The following is a 16,979-nucleotide window of genomic DNA, read 5'->3' on the forward strand; positions in this document are numbered from 1 at the left end:
TAAAACTAGTAAAATCATATAAGAGCAAGAATACCAATAAATCATAAAAAGAGAAAAATAAATAACATAAAAATAAACCACACAACTCACGAGATGTTAAAAGCCAGAGCCTTAAGACGAGACTGAACACTTCGCTGTGGGGCTGTTGGGACGTGGAGGCGCAGAATGTACCAGAGTTTGGAGTCGGTCACAGAGAAGGTCCTGTCCTCCTGGTCTAAAGTCTCGTCTTAGGCCCCACGAGCTGGAGCTGACCCCTTGGACCTCAGAGTGCGCAGGAGAGTAAATTTGGAGGAGGTCCGAGATATAACATGGGGTCAGTCCATTCAAAGCTTTAGAAACAAATAAAATCTTAAAACTAACTCTAAAATAAACTGGAAACTAGTGCAATGATGCAAAATTGATGCTAAATTCTGGGTATTTTTAGTATTTTGAGCTTGGTGTTAAAATAACCCCTCTGGACTTTTCAACACACACAATAATAAAAAAAAACAAAAAAACTTTTTACTTACTTTTCAGTCCAGTTCAAAAATGTAATGGACTAGAAAGTACAGATAGCTGCTCTCAGATTAGATACCAAGAATTTTATCAGCAGTACAGTACTTTACTCCTTTTACTTCATTACATTCCACCAGATTTCTGACTACGATCTGGGTTCAAGATCTCTGTCAAATGTCCCTTCACCTAAAAATATGTAGGTTGTGCACAGACGCCCCTGAGACAGTCCAGCACAGAACCAAAAGGCTCTGAGACGCCGCAGGTAAGGCGCACATGGAACCACACCAGCAAGTGGCGTGCGTAGTGTACAGCAGGGGTGTCAAACTCATTTTGGTCCGAGGGCCGTATCCAACCTACTTTGATCCCAAAGGGGCCGGATCAAAAAACTTATGGCATATAAACCCCAAAAATAACAATACGTTCAAATATTTGTGTAGAGAAATGCAAATCTATTACAGAAATATTTTTTTAATTGATGAACTCTTTCTTTTACAAAATATTATAATATTATGAACAACCTGAAACTTAAAAAAAAAAATGCAATTTCAACACTTGGATGCAAATAGGAATAAGTCAATTTTTGTTGGTGAAAATCCTGCACTCAGCTCCACTTTTCTCATGTTGGACATTTTTCTGATGAGGGTGTCACAGTTAACAGTCCAAACGATCGTCCTTTAAGAGCGTTTGGAAAGAGACAAGACTTCATTTGTGCTGCTCTGGTGGGAGGGGCCACGTACAGAGACGCTGGAGACGCTGCTGTGATAAACACCACAGAAAATTAACAAGATTTTAATAGAAAATATAGTTAAAATATTTTAGTAGAAAATCAGCCGAGGGCCAGATTAAAGGTCTTGGAGGGTCGGATCTGGCCCCTGGGCCGTATGTTTGACACCTGTGGTGTACAGAAATGTGTACACTACGGGCTGGAGACTGACCAAGCCAAGAACCTGTGAGACTTCAGGTACAGACTGACAGAACGGTGATGGAACCAACCAGTTGCTTTTTATATCCAACACTGCATTGCTAAGAAAATGTTCATCTCTCGAGTTGGTCAACAGTATTTTGGAAAGTTTTGTTTTATTGGCTACTTCAATATGCAAAATGTCTTCCTCTCACCCTCTCCGTCCTCTGCTCCATTTGACCCACTTCTCTGTTCCTCTGACCCTCCGCTCTGCTCTATCTGGCCTTTCCTCTGGTCCTCTGCCCCTCTTCTCTGTTCCTCTGACCTTCTCGTCTGCTTCTGTGACCCTTTCCTCTGGTTCTCTGACCTTTTCCTCTGTCCTCTGCCCCTCTCCGCTTCTCCTCTGACCCTCTGACCTTCTCCTCTGCTCCTCTGACCCTTTCCTCTGACCCTCTCCTCTTCTCTGACCCTCTCCTCTGCATCCCTCTTTCCCGCCCTCATTGATCAGAAGTGACGACTATGACAAATATTAAAACACTTTATTACATGTAACAAAAACAGATAATACGTCATGGATTTCAATGCATCAAAAATACAAAAAAAAAAAAAAAAAAAAAAAAAAAACATGTTTCATTTATTTTTCAAAAGAGGAATGACCTTTTTAAATCACAGCTATCCACCAGCGCTCCCTCTAGTGGACAACTGCAGAATTACTCAAGAGAAAATCAAAACATTAAGTCCGATGTAGTTTGACCATGCACAGATCTGACAGTTAAGACAACACTCAAAATGTATTGCTTTGAAAACTTAACTTTTTTTTTTTTTTTTGTAATTTTTTTTTTCAAATATTTTACATAAAAACATAGAAAAGTTATAATAATTGGAAACTTTACAACACGTGAGATTTATAATAGTTCTCATTTGGTCTTTACACAGCTGCAGAATGTCAGTCAAAAATACAAAACATTATTAAACATAAAATAGTAACTCGCACGCACCTGCCAATTCATATTAAAGGGCCCATGTTACACTGTTCTCTCATTTATGTTCTGTTTCCTCGTCACAAACAGACCTGGAGTTGTGTTTTGTTTCATTCACACATGTTTAACACACAAACCCTGCACATTTAGGCTCAGGGTTCCCAGTCTTTTTCACTGACAACATTTTTTCCATGACTTTTTCATGACCTAAAGTGAATTTTCCATGACTTTACGGCAGAGGTGGGACCAAGTCGTCGTTTTGCAAGTCTCAAGTAAGTCTCAAGTCTTTGACCTCAAGTCCAAGTCAAGTCCCAAGTCAAATAAAGGCAAGCCTAAGTTAAGTCTTGAGTCACTGGCCCATAAGTCCAAGTCGTCTGCTTTGAGCTCCAAGTCATTTCAAATCTTTAAACCAACTTATATTTTTGCTAAATATATGAATTTTAAACTAAATTGTACTTAAAAAGTCACGGTATATTTATATATGAGTATTTAAGATTTGTAGAAATGCTCATTTTTCCTTTTTAAATGTCTTGAGAAGATCTTAGTGTGAATCATTAAGGTCAGAATAGAAAGAATTTTGATTTAAAAATGCTAAATAACATTTATTTTGTCATGTAATCTGCACTTAAAAGGAAGGATCATGTTCTCTGTAGTTCCTTTTACTGTATTGTACTGTATGTTACTGTATATTACTGTAGCACAGTGAAGACACCATCTCACAGTACTTCAATTACATCCAAAGTACCAAACAGAAGTGGGAGGGACATGTTCCAGTTTGTTTCTATAAAATTAAGCATTTTAATAAAGTATTTTCTAAAAACATATATTTTTTAGGAGAAGTGTCAAGTCTTCTCAAGTCACAGGCCTCAAGTCTGTCATGTCCCAAGTCACTGACCTTCTGGTTCAAGTCAAGTCCCAAGTCTAAGTCTAATTTATCAAGTCAAGTCTCAAGTCCTAAAAATAGTCAAGTCTGACTTGAGTCCAAGTCACAACTTGCAAGTCCCACCTCTGCTTTACAGCACCTACATGAGTCGAACTGATCAGATTTTTCAGGCTAAATATGAAATTTTTACTCTTTCCACTCACCTTATAGTTTTTTGATTATAGTTTTTGAACATTTAAATCCTGTCAGTGATTTTATTGTCGTCTCTTTTAAACAAAAGGCACAGATGTTCTGAAATAATCATAATAGCCTCATGAGAACTGAACAGAACACTGGAGTTGTGTGAAAGAGATAATATAATTTCATGACTTTTCCAAAACTTTCATTGTATTTACAAAATTCCATGACTTTTCCAGGCCTGGGAAATGACATTTTCAGTTTCCATGACTTTTCCAGGATTCTCATGACTGTGGGAACCCTGTATGTTCTTCTCTCATGCTGAAAATATCAACTTGCAATATCATACCCCTAAACACAGCATATTGAGTTTTGTAGATGTAACTCATATCTAATCATCCTAGAGTTACTCAAACTTGTGTGAATGAAACAAAACACCACTGCAAAAAAGCTAAAGATATAAACACTTTCAGAAAATGACTTAAAAGTAGTGAAATTATCTTCCTGCATGGACAGATAATTTTACTTGACAAGTTCTCTTAAAATAAACAACCTCTAGACTAAAATTAAGCATTGTCAGAACCAGAAAGTAGATAATAAACCTGAAAACCAGATGAATAACCTGATATAAGTTTTAAAATCTTGGACAGATCAGAGAACCGTGCAGTGCAGGTCTGTTTCTGAGGAGGCAACAACATTATAACATGGCTTGAAGCTCACAAGAGTAATACAGGACCTTTAAAGGTGCACTGCGTAACATTTCTGACGGAGGGTCTGCCATCTGCTTGTCTCCATGGAGATGTTATTGCTTTGCCCGAACCATTCCACATGCATTAAACGTATCCACTCACAGGAAGATTGCAAAATTTTGAAGGTATTTTTGAGTATGAGAAACACCTGTAATATGTTTAATGCCGTACTGTGGAACATTCTATACAAATCTCCATGGAGACAGATGATGCAAATGTCCGCCTCACCACCAGAACAGTTACACAGCGCGCCATAAATGCACAAAAATAAGATTGTAACCATTGATTTATATGAAAGACCAGCACTGGCAAAACAATATAAAAGAACCAATAGAAATAGAATTAATTATATTTTTATCTAATTTAAAGAGGAGTTAATTCACTTTTCTGGGGTATAACTGCACACAACACAATCACATGACATTTTTAGATCATCATGTGACCTTTTATTGTTTTAAAAATGCTATATATGTCTTCTTGAGCAGAAACTTCAAGCTAAACATAAGGAGGGTTCAATTAAGGCCCAGTAGAGATCGCTAGATTACTCAAACATGTATGGATGACAGCTAAAACCTCTTCAGACATGTAGAAAAAAAAAAAAAATCCATAATACCTCCTCTTTCATGCATTTAGACATCTTTGTAGAGTCATCCAATAAAATCCTTTACTATAATTTCACATTTCTGGATTTGTTTGTATTTATTTGTACATTTTCTATTCATTTACACACATTTTTTATTTATTTTTTTCATCTTGGCACACTTGGTACGAGTTCTATATTGTTTTGTCAGTTTTGGTCCTCATAGATTTTGTAAACAGATAAAAAGTGCCTAAAAGAGAGAACTTTGACTCATCAAACCTGCACAAATACTGAGTTAAATGTCATGGGATTTTTGGTGGTTTTGTTTTGTAGCTGCTGACGAGAGGCGAAGGAGTGACACACAACGGCAAAAACGCATTTCTCAAATTGTTTTAGCGTCTATTAGTACGTTTTAATCATTCATTTATTTTTCCTGAACGCTCATATTTGAGTCAAAACACCGGTTGTTGTTTTGTGTGGCACAGAATGCGAGAAAGTGAAATTCGGACTAAACTAACTCTCTAAAAAAAAATATCTCCGCTCACAGTCAGGCCCGTCGACAGAAATTTGAGGGACCCGGGGCAAAAAGTCTCACACGGGCCCCCCTTTGGTATGAACTAAGAGGAAGAGGGTCCAATTCTACGCCTTTAATTCTAAGACCCTGGTCCGCTACTCGGCTCAGTTTGTCCGTTTTTTTCTCGATCTAAAGGTGCTCTCGCTGCGAAGAGGAACATTTACATCTCCAAAACACAAAGACGGTACTGTGTGTTCTTTTAAAAGGTCAAATATTACCTGGAAATGCCCCTCTCTACTGAACAGAAGGTAAAACGTGACTTGAGAACTGTGCAGCGGAACATTTTGAGTTTTGTAGACAGACTAAAAATAAAGAATTACTCAAAACTAAACTGTGAAATAAACAAAAACACAAGTCCAGGTCTGTTTTTGAGGAGGTAACAACATTCTAACATGACTTAAAGCTCACAAGAGGCAATTTTGTGTAATATAGGAACTTCAGAATACAGGGAATGACTTTACTGCTGTGTACATTGTCAACAAAATATAATAATAATAGCAAAAGTGTACTTATTTTCTAAAATGATTCACAGTATTTATTGAAAAACGAATGGTCTAATTTTCAAACTTAAAGGTCCTATATTACGCAAATTGACTCTTGTGAGCTTTAAGTCATGTTATAATGTTTTTACCTCCGCAAAAACAGACCTGGAGTTGGGTTTTGTTTCATTCACATGTTTGAGTAACGCTTTATTATTAGTCGGCCTGAGCTCTAAATAATTCAAAATGACCCGTGTGAAGCTGGCCCCCCATCAAACGCGAACCTACACAAAAACTACGTTAATCGTTTGCGCCGTTTTGTGCTGCAAAGAGTTTTGTTTGTGCTGCTTTAGTTTTTGGAGATATTAACAATTCTTTTAGAGGTCAATTTAGGGTCAGCCAGCCCCACAGGAAGCTTCAAAATGCTCTTCAACGGCCGTTTGTGCTTCGTTTGTGCTGCAAAAATCTTTGTTTTATTTAGTTTAGTTTTAGTTTTTGCCAATAGCATCATCCAGCCCCTCAAAACGTTAAAGAGCCTCAAAACAGCAGAAAATTATACCAAACATCTGTATTTCATTTGTGCTGTTTCGTGCTGTGACAATTTTCATTTCTGCGAGCATATTTCTAAAACTATTAACTATTATTTTTGTGGAAATTATATGACATCATTTCCGCTCGGCTGACAACAGCGGCTTTAACAAAACTCGTGAAGATAAATGATGTGAGGCTGTGGAAAAGTCTGTATCAGTCTGTAGGAACTTGCTTTTGATTCATGTTTTATTTAATAATGCAGACTTTTCCACAGCCTCACATCGTTTCTCTTCACAAGTCTTGCGGAGTTTGCTGCCGTTAACCGAACGGAAATGACATCATATAATTTCCGCAAAAATAATTAATAATTTCAGAAATATGCTGACACAAATAAAAACTGTCACAGCACAAAACAGCACAAACAAAATACCAATGTTTCATATAATTCGAGTCTATTTTGAGACTCTTTAACATTTTGAGGGGCTGGATGACGTCATCGGTCCAAAATAAAACTGCTAATACCTTAAGAACCATAATCTCACAAACAAAACTTTTTGCAGCACGAAACAGCACAAATGTAGCACAAACAACTGACTCCATTTTGGGCCGTTGAAGAGCATTTTGAAGCTTCCTGTGGGGCCGTCTGGACCTAATTTGACCTATAAAAGAATTGTGAAGATCTCAAAAACAAAAATAGCACAAATGAAACTTTTTGCAGGACAAATCGGCACAAACGACAGGCACAGTTTTTGTGTAGTTGTGGTTTTGATGGGGGTCCTAACATCATGGAGGTCTCAAAATGCTCTGTTCCAACTTGTGATGTCATGAAGCGGTCATTTTCAAGTTAACAGCTTCTTTTACCTTTAGTTCAGGAGAGATCGGTGACTCCAGGGCTGACATGATCCAAATGCTTTTAGTGAGGGTGTGTGGAGTTTAAAAACACAGTGGATCGCTTGTGTTTTCTGTTTGAGAGAAGAACAATGCCTGAATGTGCAGAGTTTGTGTGAATGAAACGAAACACAACTCCAGGTGTGTTTTGTTTTGTAACGTAGATCAGAAAACAGCCTAATGTCACTCCTTCACCTCCAAACAAACGTCCACATTTACAGAAAAAACACTTCTCGTTGGATTCGTCTCCTCTTCAGTGATTGTCCGTCAGCACTTTGAGCGACAGCCCCGCCGCTCTGGCCAGCGACGGCTTGATCTGGCACGGCTGCTGCGGCGACGAGCGTGCGTGTGAGCGGGTGTGCACGAGGCGGGGCGGGGGAAGCGTCTGGGGAGCGGGAGGGCAGCCGTGGCGGTGCTGAAAACCGCCAACGCTGGGCCGGCCCTGCTGACCCCGCTGCTGGTAACCGCGAGACGGGGACAGCGCCGGCGGAGTGTCTGCGGCTTTGACGGGAGCGGGGAGCGTCCGGGGAGAGGGGGAGCAGCCGGGCGAGACGTGCTGCTGCGGCGGCGGCGGCGGCGGGACGGCGAGGCTGGAGTGGTTTCTGGGGTGACTGCGGGACGGGGACGGGGCCGTGGGCGGAGACTCGATGTTTGTGAGGGCGGGGGGAAGCGTCTGGGGAGAGGGAGAGTCCATGGCGCTCAGTTCGGAGGAGTCGGGGCTAGCGCAAAGGTCCCGATGCTGCAGGTATCGTATGCATTTCTTCTTCCTCCTAAACGGGTCAGAGAGAGTGGTCTGTAGATACATAAACCACGTGGAGATGAGGTCAGACACACACACAATGGGAAGAACACAACAACACAAGATGACAATGGACAAAATGCATGATCCTACATTACTAAAGCACTACTACGGAATATTACTACAGTTAGGTATTGATATTTTGGAGTGACATGAGGTAGAGTGACCAGATTTTCAAAATTAAAAACTGGGATACACTCGATTTGTGGTGGTTTGTGATAATAAAACTGTGAAAACCAGTGTTGGGGAGTAACAGATTACATGTACCGGAGTTGCATAATCAGAGTACTAATTATGAGTAACTGTATTCAGTTACAGTTACAGTTTCAGTGAGTGGTAATTGGATTACAGTTACTTTGTTGAAATAAATGGATTACACGGCGGTAATTTCCTGTTTTCCTCTTTTCACATTTTGGGCTATATTCCAGGACTATAACCAGGACTAAACCAGGACTAAAACTAGATCTAAACTAGATCTAAACCAGGACTAAAACCAGGACTAAACCAGGTCTAAACCAGGTCTAAACTAGATCTAAACTAGATCTAAACCAGGACTAAAACCAGGACTAAACCAGGTCTAAACCAGGTCTAAACTAGATCTAAACTAGATCTAAACCAGGACTAAAACCAGGACTAAACCAGGTCTAAACCAGGTCTAAACTAGATCTAAACTAGATCTAAACCAGGACTAAACCAGGTCTAAACTAGATCTAAACTAGATCTAAACCAGGACTAAACCAGGTCTAAACCAGGTCTAAACTAGATCTAAACTAGATCTAAACCAGGACTAAACCAGGTCTAAACCAGGTCTAAACCAGGTCTAAAACAGGACTAAAACTGGATATAACAGGACTAAATCATGCTGCGTGGACCGTGTCTCCTCTTCTATCAATAATATTTTTTATACAGTTAAGTAAAGACTCTGCCTTTTTATTTTCTTTTAACAGACAAAACATCTTATATTAAAATGTCCTCGTCTTTGCTTCTCTACAGCAAATCAAGTAATCCAAAGTATTCAGATTACGTTACTCACTTTGAATAATTTAATGGATTACGTTACAAACTACATTTTGGTGTGTGTAATCTGTAATCTGTAGGGGAATACATTTTAAAAGTCACCTTCCCAACACTGATCATGACTAACATGTAAATCAGTTTCATCACATTTTCTTTGTGTTTTTGTCATTTTTAAGCAGCTTTTCTCTATTTTACCTAAACAAATTACAATGTACGTCTCTCTTTACTGTTGGCAGGGATCAGATTGGTCAAAAATAGCCTGGGACATTTCTTGTCTGAAACGGCTTTGAGTTAATCTGTTGGGACAGGGGACACAGGGCTCAAAACTAAACAGAGATGTTTGGTCACCCTGGACCAGTAGCTCTCCACCTCACCAACGGATTTCTGAATTCTATATATTGTGCATAATAAGTAAAATTTGATTAATTACCATTGTAAATGTATCATTTTGATGCCTAACTTGGTTCACTGATAAATGGAGAATGGTTTATGTTTTATAAGCATCTAACTGTTCCTCGTCTAAGACTTGCTGAGGCTCTTATATTTACTCAGTTTCTTTCTGAATGCTGAAATTGGTAGCTCTCTGGCATTTTTGTTTTGTAAATGTAGCTCACTGGAGAAAAAAGATTGGAGACCCCTGCCCTAGACATTGGGGTTGGGGGTCTGTGCATGCATGTCTATGGTAGAATTTCAGGCTGTGTTTCCAAATAGTGACATAATGCACACATTAACAAACACACCAAAAAGCTTTTAGATCAGGGGTGTCAAACTCATTTTGGTCCGGGGGCTGTATCCAACCTACTTTGATCCCAAAGGGGCCGGATCAGAAAACTCATGGCATATAAACCCCAAAAATAACAATAAGTTAAAATATTTGTGCTGAGAAACGCAAATCTATTCAAAATATTATAAACAACCTGAAACTTTAAGAAAAATGCAATTTCAACACAATGTTTTAACATGAACTTGTATCCAAATATGAATACGTAAAATTTTTGTTGTAAAATCCTGCACTCGGCTCCACTTTTCTCATGTTGGACATTTTTCTGATGAGGGTGTCACGGTCAACAGTCAAAACGATCGTCCTTTAAGAGCGTTTGGAAAGAGACAAGTCTTCATTTGTGCTGCTCTGGTGGGAGGGGCCACGTACAGAGACGCTGGAGATGCTGCTAGGCTCAGCACCACAGAAAATTAACAATATTTTAATAGAAAATATAATTTAAATATTTTAGTAGAAAATCAGCCAAGGGCCACATTAAAGGTCTTGGAGGGTCGGATCTGGCCCAGTGTTGTGCAAGTTCACACTTTTCATGAACTAGTTCAAAGTTCAGTTCAACTTGTTCAAAGTGAATAGTTCACGTTCAAGTTCACAATTTTAATTTTGAACTAGTTCAAAGTTCAGTTCATTTTATATTTAGATGAGATCTGCAAATGAAAGGCTGCATTTATTTTTCAAACTGACTTCTAGTTTACAACAACTTTACAAGATCCACTGTTGGACAAGTGACTTTAAAACTGTGATGTGTTATTTATGACTTGTTACTGTCATTTCAAAGTCATTTGTTACATTACAATATTACTGTATTTAAAATGTAAAACATTACATGACTATTGCAGCACTTTTAATTTACTCTCACCAAAAGAACTGTTAAGATGCTGAACTTTTGCGCCGTATATGGACTGAACCAGGTCTAAGCCAGGTCTAAACCAGGTCTAAACCAGGACTAAACCAGAACTGAACCAGGTCCAAACCAGGACTAAACCAGGTCTAAACCAGGACTAAACCAGAACTGAACCAGGTCACCAACTAACCAGAACTGAACCAGGTCTAAACCAGGACTAAACCAGGTCTAAACCAGGTCTAAACGAGGACTAAACCAGGACTAAACCAGAACTGAACCAAGACTGAACCAGGTCTAAACCAGGAATAAACCAAGACTAAACCAGGACTGAACCAGAATTGAACCAGGTCTAAACCAGGACTGAACCAGGTCTCAGGAATAAACCAAGACTAAACCAGGACTGAACCAGAATTGAACCAGGTCTAAACCAGGATTGAACCAGGACTGAACAGGACTAAACCAGAACTGAACCAGACTAAACCAGGACTAAACAAGACTAAACCAGGACCAAACCAGGACTAATCCTGGACTAGAACTTGGAATCTGGACCGCCCCTGAGAGAACGAGTGCGATCGGGCGTCAGCTGCGTTTAGTTCGGTGGAGCGCGGACTTCTGCGTCGTCCTTTCGCTCAGGATCACGGTCTACGCGGGCGAACCTCCGGCTTTTCACCGCTGTTGATATCGCGGTGATTTTAGCAATTTGATGAAGAGACATTTCAGTCCTTAAAAAAGCATTTGTGTTACTCACATATGCAAGTAAAATAATACGCGCGCGGAGCAGCACGTCCTGTGCGTGTAGATTTCAGAAAATAGGATCCATCCTATTTTTTGACGCTCTACACGAGTGTAGGTGCATCCCCGTCAAAATCCACAGAGAGCATGTATCTATGTTGTATTTGTGCATTTACCATCAGCACATTGTGCTCCCTGGGCAGTTTGTATCATGTGAAAGAGCCCAGATCCACATACACTGTTAATTAGTGCTTTGAAATTTTACTTTTGAAATCCTTGCGTTGCGTGGTCAGCCTGTACAGAAGTAAATACAAGCAGCTTAAACGCCCAGTCAAGTTTTGATTACTTCCATGAGAGACACAAAGCCCGTACGTTCGCTAAAAGTCGCTTACGTTGACACGCGGCTGTGGTTTCGCGATGAAGTGCGAGCAGATCGTCACTTCGTCATTGAAAACAAATTCCGACGTTTAACTGAACCCCAACAGTGACGTACTGTTCATCAAACATAATTTGAACAAATTCACGTTCAAGTTCTTGATTTACAAAAGTGTTGCGTTCAGTTCAAAGTTCACTGAAAATGAACGTGTTCAATGACGCGTTCTTTTGGTTCATGCACAACACTGATCTGGCCCCGGGCCGTATGTTTGACACCCCTGTATTAGATAGTCTGATCGGGTGACCAGACGTCCCAAAATCTAAGCTGTTGTCCTGAATCCCAAATCCGGGCCTAAATGTCCTGAAAATGACCCTCAGAGAGAATACTGAGTAGTTATTTTCTGATAAGAGGTTGAGTCGACCGCATGCAGCCCCTGACAGTAATAGACGCTCTGTTTGCAAGTCGGACATTTGCCTTCGTCACCTCCTACGTCATACCAAGGAAGAGCGTCTGATTGAAGGTGCGGGTGTATAGTACGCAGCATTTGGAGCCGAGTGGAGAGCAGCAAGATAGAGTATCAGCAACGTGTGGTCAGGGGAGGCAGGGGAGGCAGTGCCACAACCAAGCTTTCCCCTAATTATGCAGTTTAGCTCATTCTGTTTGTTCTTTCTTCAGTTTTGTGTATAGAACTCAATGTTTTTATTAGTTAATGCGATTTTTATTTACAGCCAATCGCATCTGGTCACCCTGTAGTCTGAAAATAAAGCTCAAATTAAAGTCTTACTTGAGTAACAGAGTTTCAGACACAGCAGAGCCTACAGTTAGCATCACCCCTCCCCCGATTAGCTGCAAAATACAATCTGAGCTTCAGAACAAACTTCCTTGGAACTACAACGGGTGAACTGATTTGTGCTGTTAAACACGTCCCTCTCACACAGATCACAGGCTTCAGAAAATGCAGTTGAAACCCTTTTTCTATTTACTTTTTTGTGTTTTCAGACCATCTTAAGACTTTTTTGACAGCTTTTGTTAATATATGCATTGTGTCACCATGGCAAACGCTGACCATTCCACCACAGACGTACATGCAGAACCCCCCAGCATGACGTGACTGCAAAGTATCTATAGATGTTTGACGTGTATCTCCTCCATGTTGTGACGAGGTTGAGTTCAAGTGGTGAAGTGTGGGTACGTGAGTCGTGACGTCACCGATGTGATGAGTTTTTTTACTTAAAATAATGTGGAATCACATTAACATTAACGGCGTTAATAATCACCTACAGAACATAAAGAACATCACATGTGCCCAGGACTGAACCAGAACTAAACCAGGTCTGAACCAGGTCTAAACCAGGACTACACCAGGTCTAAACCAGGTCTAAACCAGGTCTAAACCAGGTCTAAACCAAACCAGGACTACACCAGGTCTAAACCAGGACTAACCAGGTTAAACAACTAAACCAGGACTACACCAGGTCTAAACCAGGAAACCAGGTCTAACCAGGTCTAAACCAGGACTACACCAGGTCTAAACCAGGTCTAAACCAGGTCTAAACCAGGACTACACCAGGTCTAAACCAGGACTACACCAGGTCTAAACCAGGTCTAAACCAGGACTACACCAGGTCTAAACCAGGACTACACCAGGTCTAAACCAGGACTACACCAGGTCTAAACCAGGTCTAAACCAGGACTACACCAGGTCTAAACCAGGACTACACCAGGTCTAAACCAGGACTAACCAGGACTACACCAGGTCTAAACCAGGTCTAAACCAGGACTACACCAGGTCTAAACCAGGTCTAAACCAGACTACACCAGGTCTAAACCAGGTCTAAAACCAGGTCTAAACCAGACCACCAGGCTAACCAGGTCTAAACCAGGTCTAAACCAGGACTAACCAGGTCTAAACCAGGTCTAAACCAGGACTACCACCAGGTCTAAACCAGGACTACACCAGTCTAAACCAGGACTACACCAGGTCTAAACCAGGACTAACCAGGTCTAAACCAGGTCTAAACCAGGACTACACCAGGTCTAAAACCAGACTAAACCAGGACTCACCAGGTCTAAACCAGGTAAACCTAAACCAGGTCTAACCAGGTATAAACCAGGTCTAAACCAGGACTACACCAGGTCTAAACCAGGTACACCAGGACTAACCAGGTCTAAACCAGGTCTAAACCAGGTCTAAACCAGGTAACCTAAACCAGGACTACACCAGGTCTAAACCAGGTCTAAACCAGGTCTAAACCAGGACTACACCAGGTCTAAACCAGGACTACACCAGGTCTAAACCAGGTCTAAACCAGGACTACACCAGGTCTAAACCAGGACTACACCAGGACTACACCAGGTCTAAACCAGGTCTAAACCAAGACTACACCAGGTCTAAACCAGGACTACACCAGGTCTAAACCAGGTCTAAACCAGGACTACACCAGGTCTAAACCAGGACTACACCAGGACTACACCAGGACTACACCAGGACTAAACCAGGTCTAAACCAGGTAACAGGTCAAACCAGGTCTGAACCAGGTAAACCAGGACTACACCAGGTCTAAACCAGGTCTAAACCAGGACTACACCAGGTCTAAACCAGGTCTAACCAGGTCTAAACCAGGACTACACCAGGTCTAAACCAGGACTACACCAGGTCTAAACCAGGTCACCAGGTCTAAACCAGGGTCTAAACCAGACTACACCAGGTCTAAACCAGGTCTAAACCAGGACTACACCAGGTCTAAACCAGGACTAACCAGGACTACACCAGGTCTAAACCAGGACTACATCAGGTCTAAACCAGGACTACACCAGGTCTAAACCAGGACTACCAGGACTACACCAGGTCTAAACCAGGTCTAAACCAGGACTACACCAGGTCTAAACCAGGACTACACCAGGTCTAAACCAGGTCTAAACCAGGACTACACCAGGTCTAAACCAGGTCTAAACCAGGACTACACCAGGTCTAAACCAGGTCTAAACCAGGTCTAAACCAGGTCTAAACCAGGACTACACCAGGTCTAAACCAGGTCTAAACCAGGACTACACCAGGTCTAAACCAGGACTACACCAGGTCTAAACCAGCACTAAACCAGGTCTAAAACAGGTCTAAACCAGGTCTAAACCAGGTCTGAACCAGGTAAACCAGGACTACACCAGGTCTAAACCAGGACTACACCAGGTCTAAACCAGGAAACCAGGTCTAAACCAGGACTAACCACCAGGACTACACCAGGTCTAACACAGGTCTAAACCAGGACTACACCAGTCTAAACCAGGACTACACCAGGACTACACCAGGTCTAAACCAGGTCTAAACCAGGTCTAAACCAGGACTACACCAGGTCTAAACCAGGTCTAAACCAGGACTACACCAGGTCTAAACCAGGACTACACCAGGACTAAACCAGGACTACCAGGACTACACCAGGTCAAACCAGGTCTAAACCAGGTCTAAACCAGGTCTAAACCAGGTCTAAACCAGGACTACTAAACCAGGTCTAAACCAGGTCTAAAACCAGGACTACACCAGGTCTAAACCAGGACTAAACCAGGTCTAAACCAGGACTACACCAGGTCTAAACCAGGACTACACCAGGTCTAAACCAGGTCTACACCAGGTCTAAACCAGGACTACACCAGGTCTAAACCAGGACTACACCAGGTCTAAACCAGGTCTAAACCAGGACTACACCAGGTCTAAACCAGGTCTAAACCAGGTCTAAACCAGGACTACACCAGGTCTAAACCAGGACTACACCAGGTCTAAACTAGGACTGAACCAGAGCTAAATCAGGTCTAAATCAGGTCTAAACCAGGTCTAAACCAGGACTTGAGAGCGAGAGAGAAAGCCCGCGGAGCATGGTCTCTGCAAAGCACGATCGGGCCTTTGCTTTTGCTTTTGCTTTTGGGACGTGGATTTCTGCGCCCAACACTCAGTCCTGGTTTAGTTCTGGTTCAGTCCTGGTCCCTCATGTGGCAGGTCGTTATAGGACAGTAGTGCAGATATCATGAGTGTATGCAGGTTGTTTTCACCGTTTCCAATAGCTCCGGTTTGACATTTAAGTTGTAGCTATTTTATATTTGTCATTTTTTTAATATCTCACATCGGGAGAAGTGGGTGGACGGCGTACCCCCGCGTACCACGCCCACACCTCTGTAGTTCAATCTGAGCAGAATCCTCAGGTGGAATTTAGTGTTTAATGCAAATTTATTGACCTGGTTTATGGTTAATTTCTCTGTAATTACTGAACCGATCCACATGAAACAAAAACTGGCACAAAGTTCAATATCTTCCCAGCCTTTATAAATAAACTAAAGTGAAATGAGTTGCTGACAATCGCTTCAGGATGTGGTGGCATTATTCAACCGCGAAGACGTGATTGTCGTCAGTTGAGAGATTAATATGACACACGATCGAGGCAGAGGGAGGCGGCCAACGCAGAGCAGGGGTTCGGGTTCCCTTTTTTGGCTGTGGTTTAGATAACGGGCCCCATAACAACACAAACCTCCATCTTTGTTCTGGCGAAGTCAGATTTGGTGAGGTTACAGTTCCATGACGTCAGGCTGCACACCACAACCACTTCTCTTTGCCATGCACTGCTACATGTGTGGCTTTTGCAGCGTGTGTGCTTTTTGGAAATCACTTTCACACACTTTTTTTTTTTTTTTTTATTGCTCCATGTAGCTTTTCTGGTTGGGAGAATTTTCCACAGTATGACATTAAGCTATTCAATTACAGCTGTTTGATTGATGCTTGTGCAGTGATACCACGCTGGGGGTGTTCCACATGTTTATCTCGTGGTGGAATGTTTAGGAGTTACCATGGCGACACAATTGCAAACACAGCCAAAAAAGCTCGAAGATATTCTGAAAACTCAAGAAAAAACAGAAGCCTGTGATCAATACGAGCGTTCATTAGGGTGATCTATCAAAGCAAAAAATAAAGTTTCAGATCACCTCGATTAGAACCCTGCATTAGGTTTTAGCTTCCAAAAGATGATTTAGGAAGAAATTTGGAAGAAAAAGGAGATGTTTTAGAGGTTGCTCAAGCTGCATGAAGTTTCTGCATGAAGTTTTGAAGCTCCTGGAGATAATTTGGTTTTCCTTAAGAAGCTGGTTTTCCTTAAATTCAGTGGTGAAGAAAACACGTGAACAGCTTTGGGCCGAAATCTTTAGTACTTGAGTGGA

The 16,979-nt window shown here is 41.4% G+C and overlaps 1 protein-coding gene across 7 annotated transcripts in view; it reads right to left on the reverse strand.

The window, feature by feature from the left end:
- Positions 1-1,697: 1,697 nt before the first annotated feature.
- tcf7 (transcription factor 7) overlaps positions 1,698-16,979 on the reverse strand; it is a 139,360-nt gene continuing 124,078 nt past the window's right edge. For 4 of the 7 annotated variants that reach the window (XM_055148341.1, XM_055148339.1, XM_055148342.1 and 1 more), the window contains one exon: positions 1,698-8,007. In XM_055148341.1, coding sequence (XP_055004316.1) covers positions 7,491-8,007 — 517 coding nt within the window. In that variant the 3' untranslated portion in view covers positions 1,698-7,490. Of the gene's footprint in view, positions 8,031-16,979 lie in introns of all 7 variants that reach the window. The other 3 variants (XM_055148343.1, XM_055148344.1, XM_055148345.1) reach the window with 3 other exon arrangements.

Source organism: Boleophthalmus pectinirostris, unplaced genomic scaffold, assembly GCF_026225935.1.
Source record: "Boleophthalmus pectinirostris isolate CB_2022bp ecotype Guang Dong unplaced genomic scaffold, ASM2622593v1 HiC_scaffold_12, whole genome shotgun sequence".
Classification (NCBI taxonomy): Eukaryota; Metazoa; Chordata; class Actinopteri; order Gobiiformes; family Gobiidae; genus Boleophthalmus; species Boleophthalmus pectinirostris.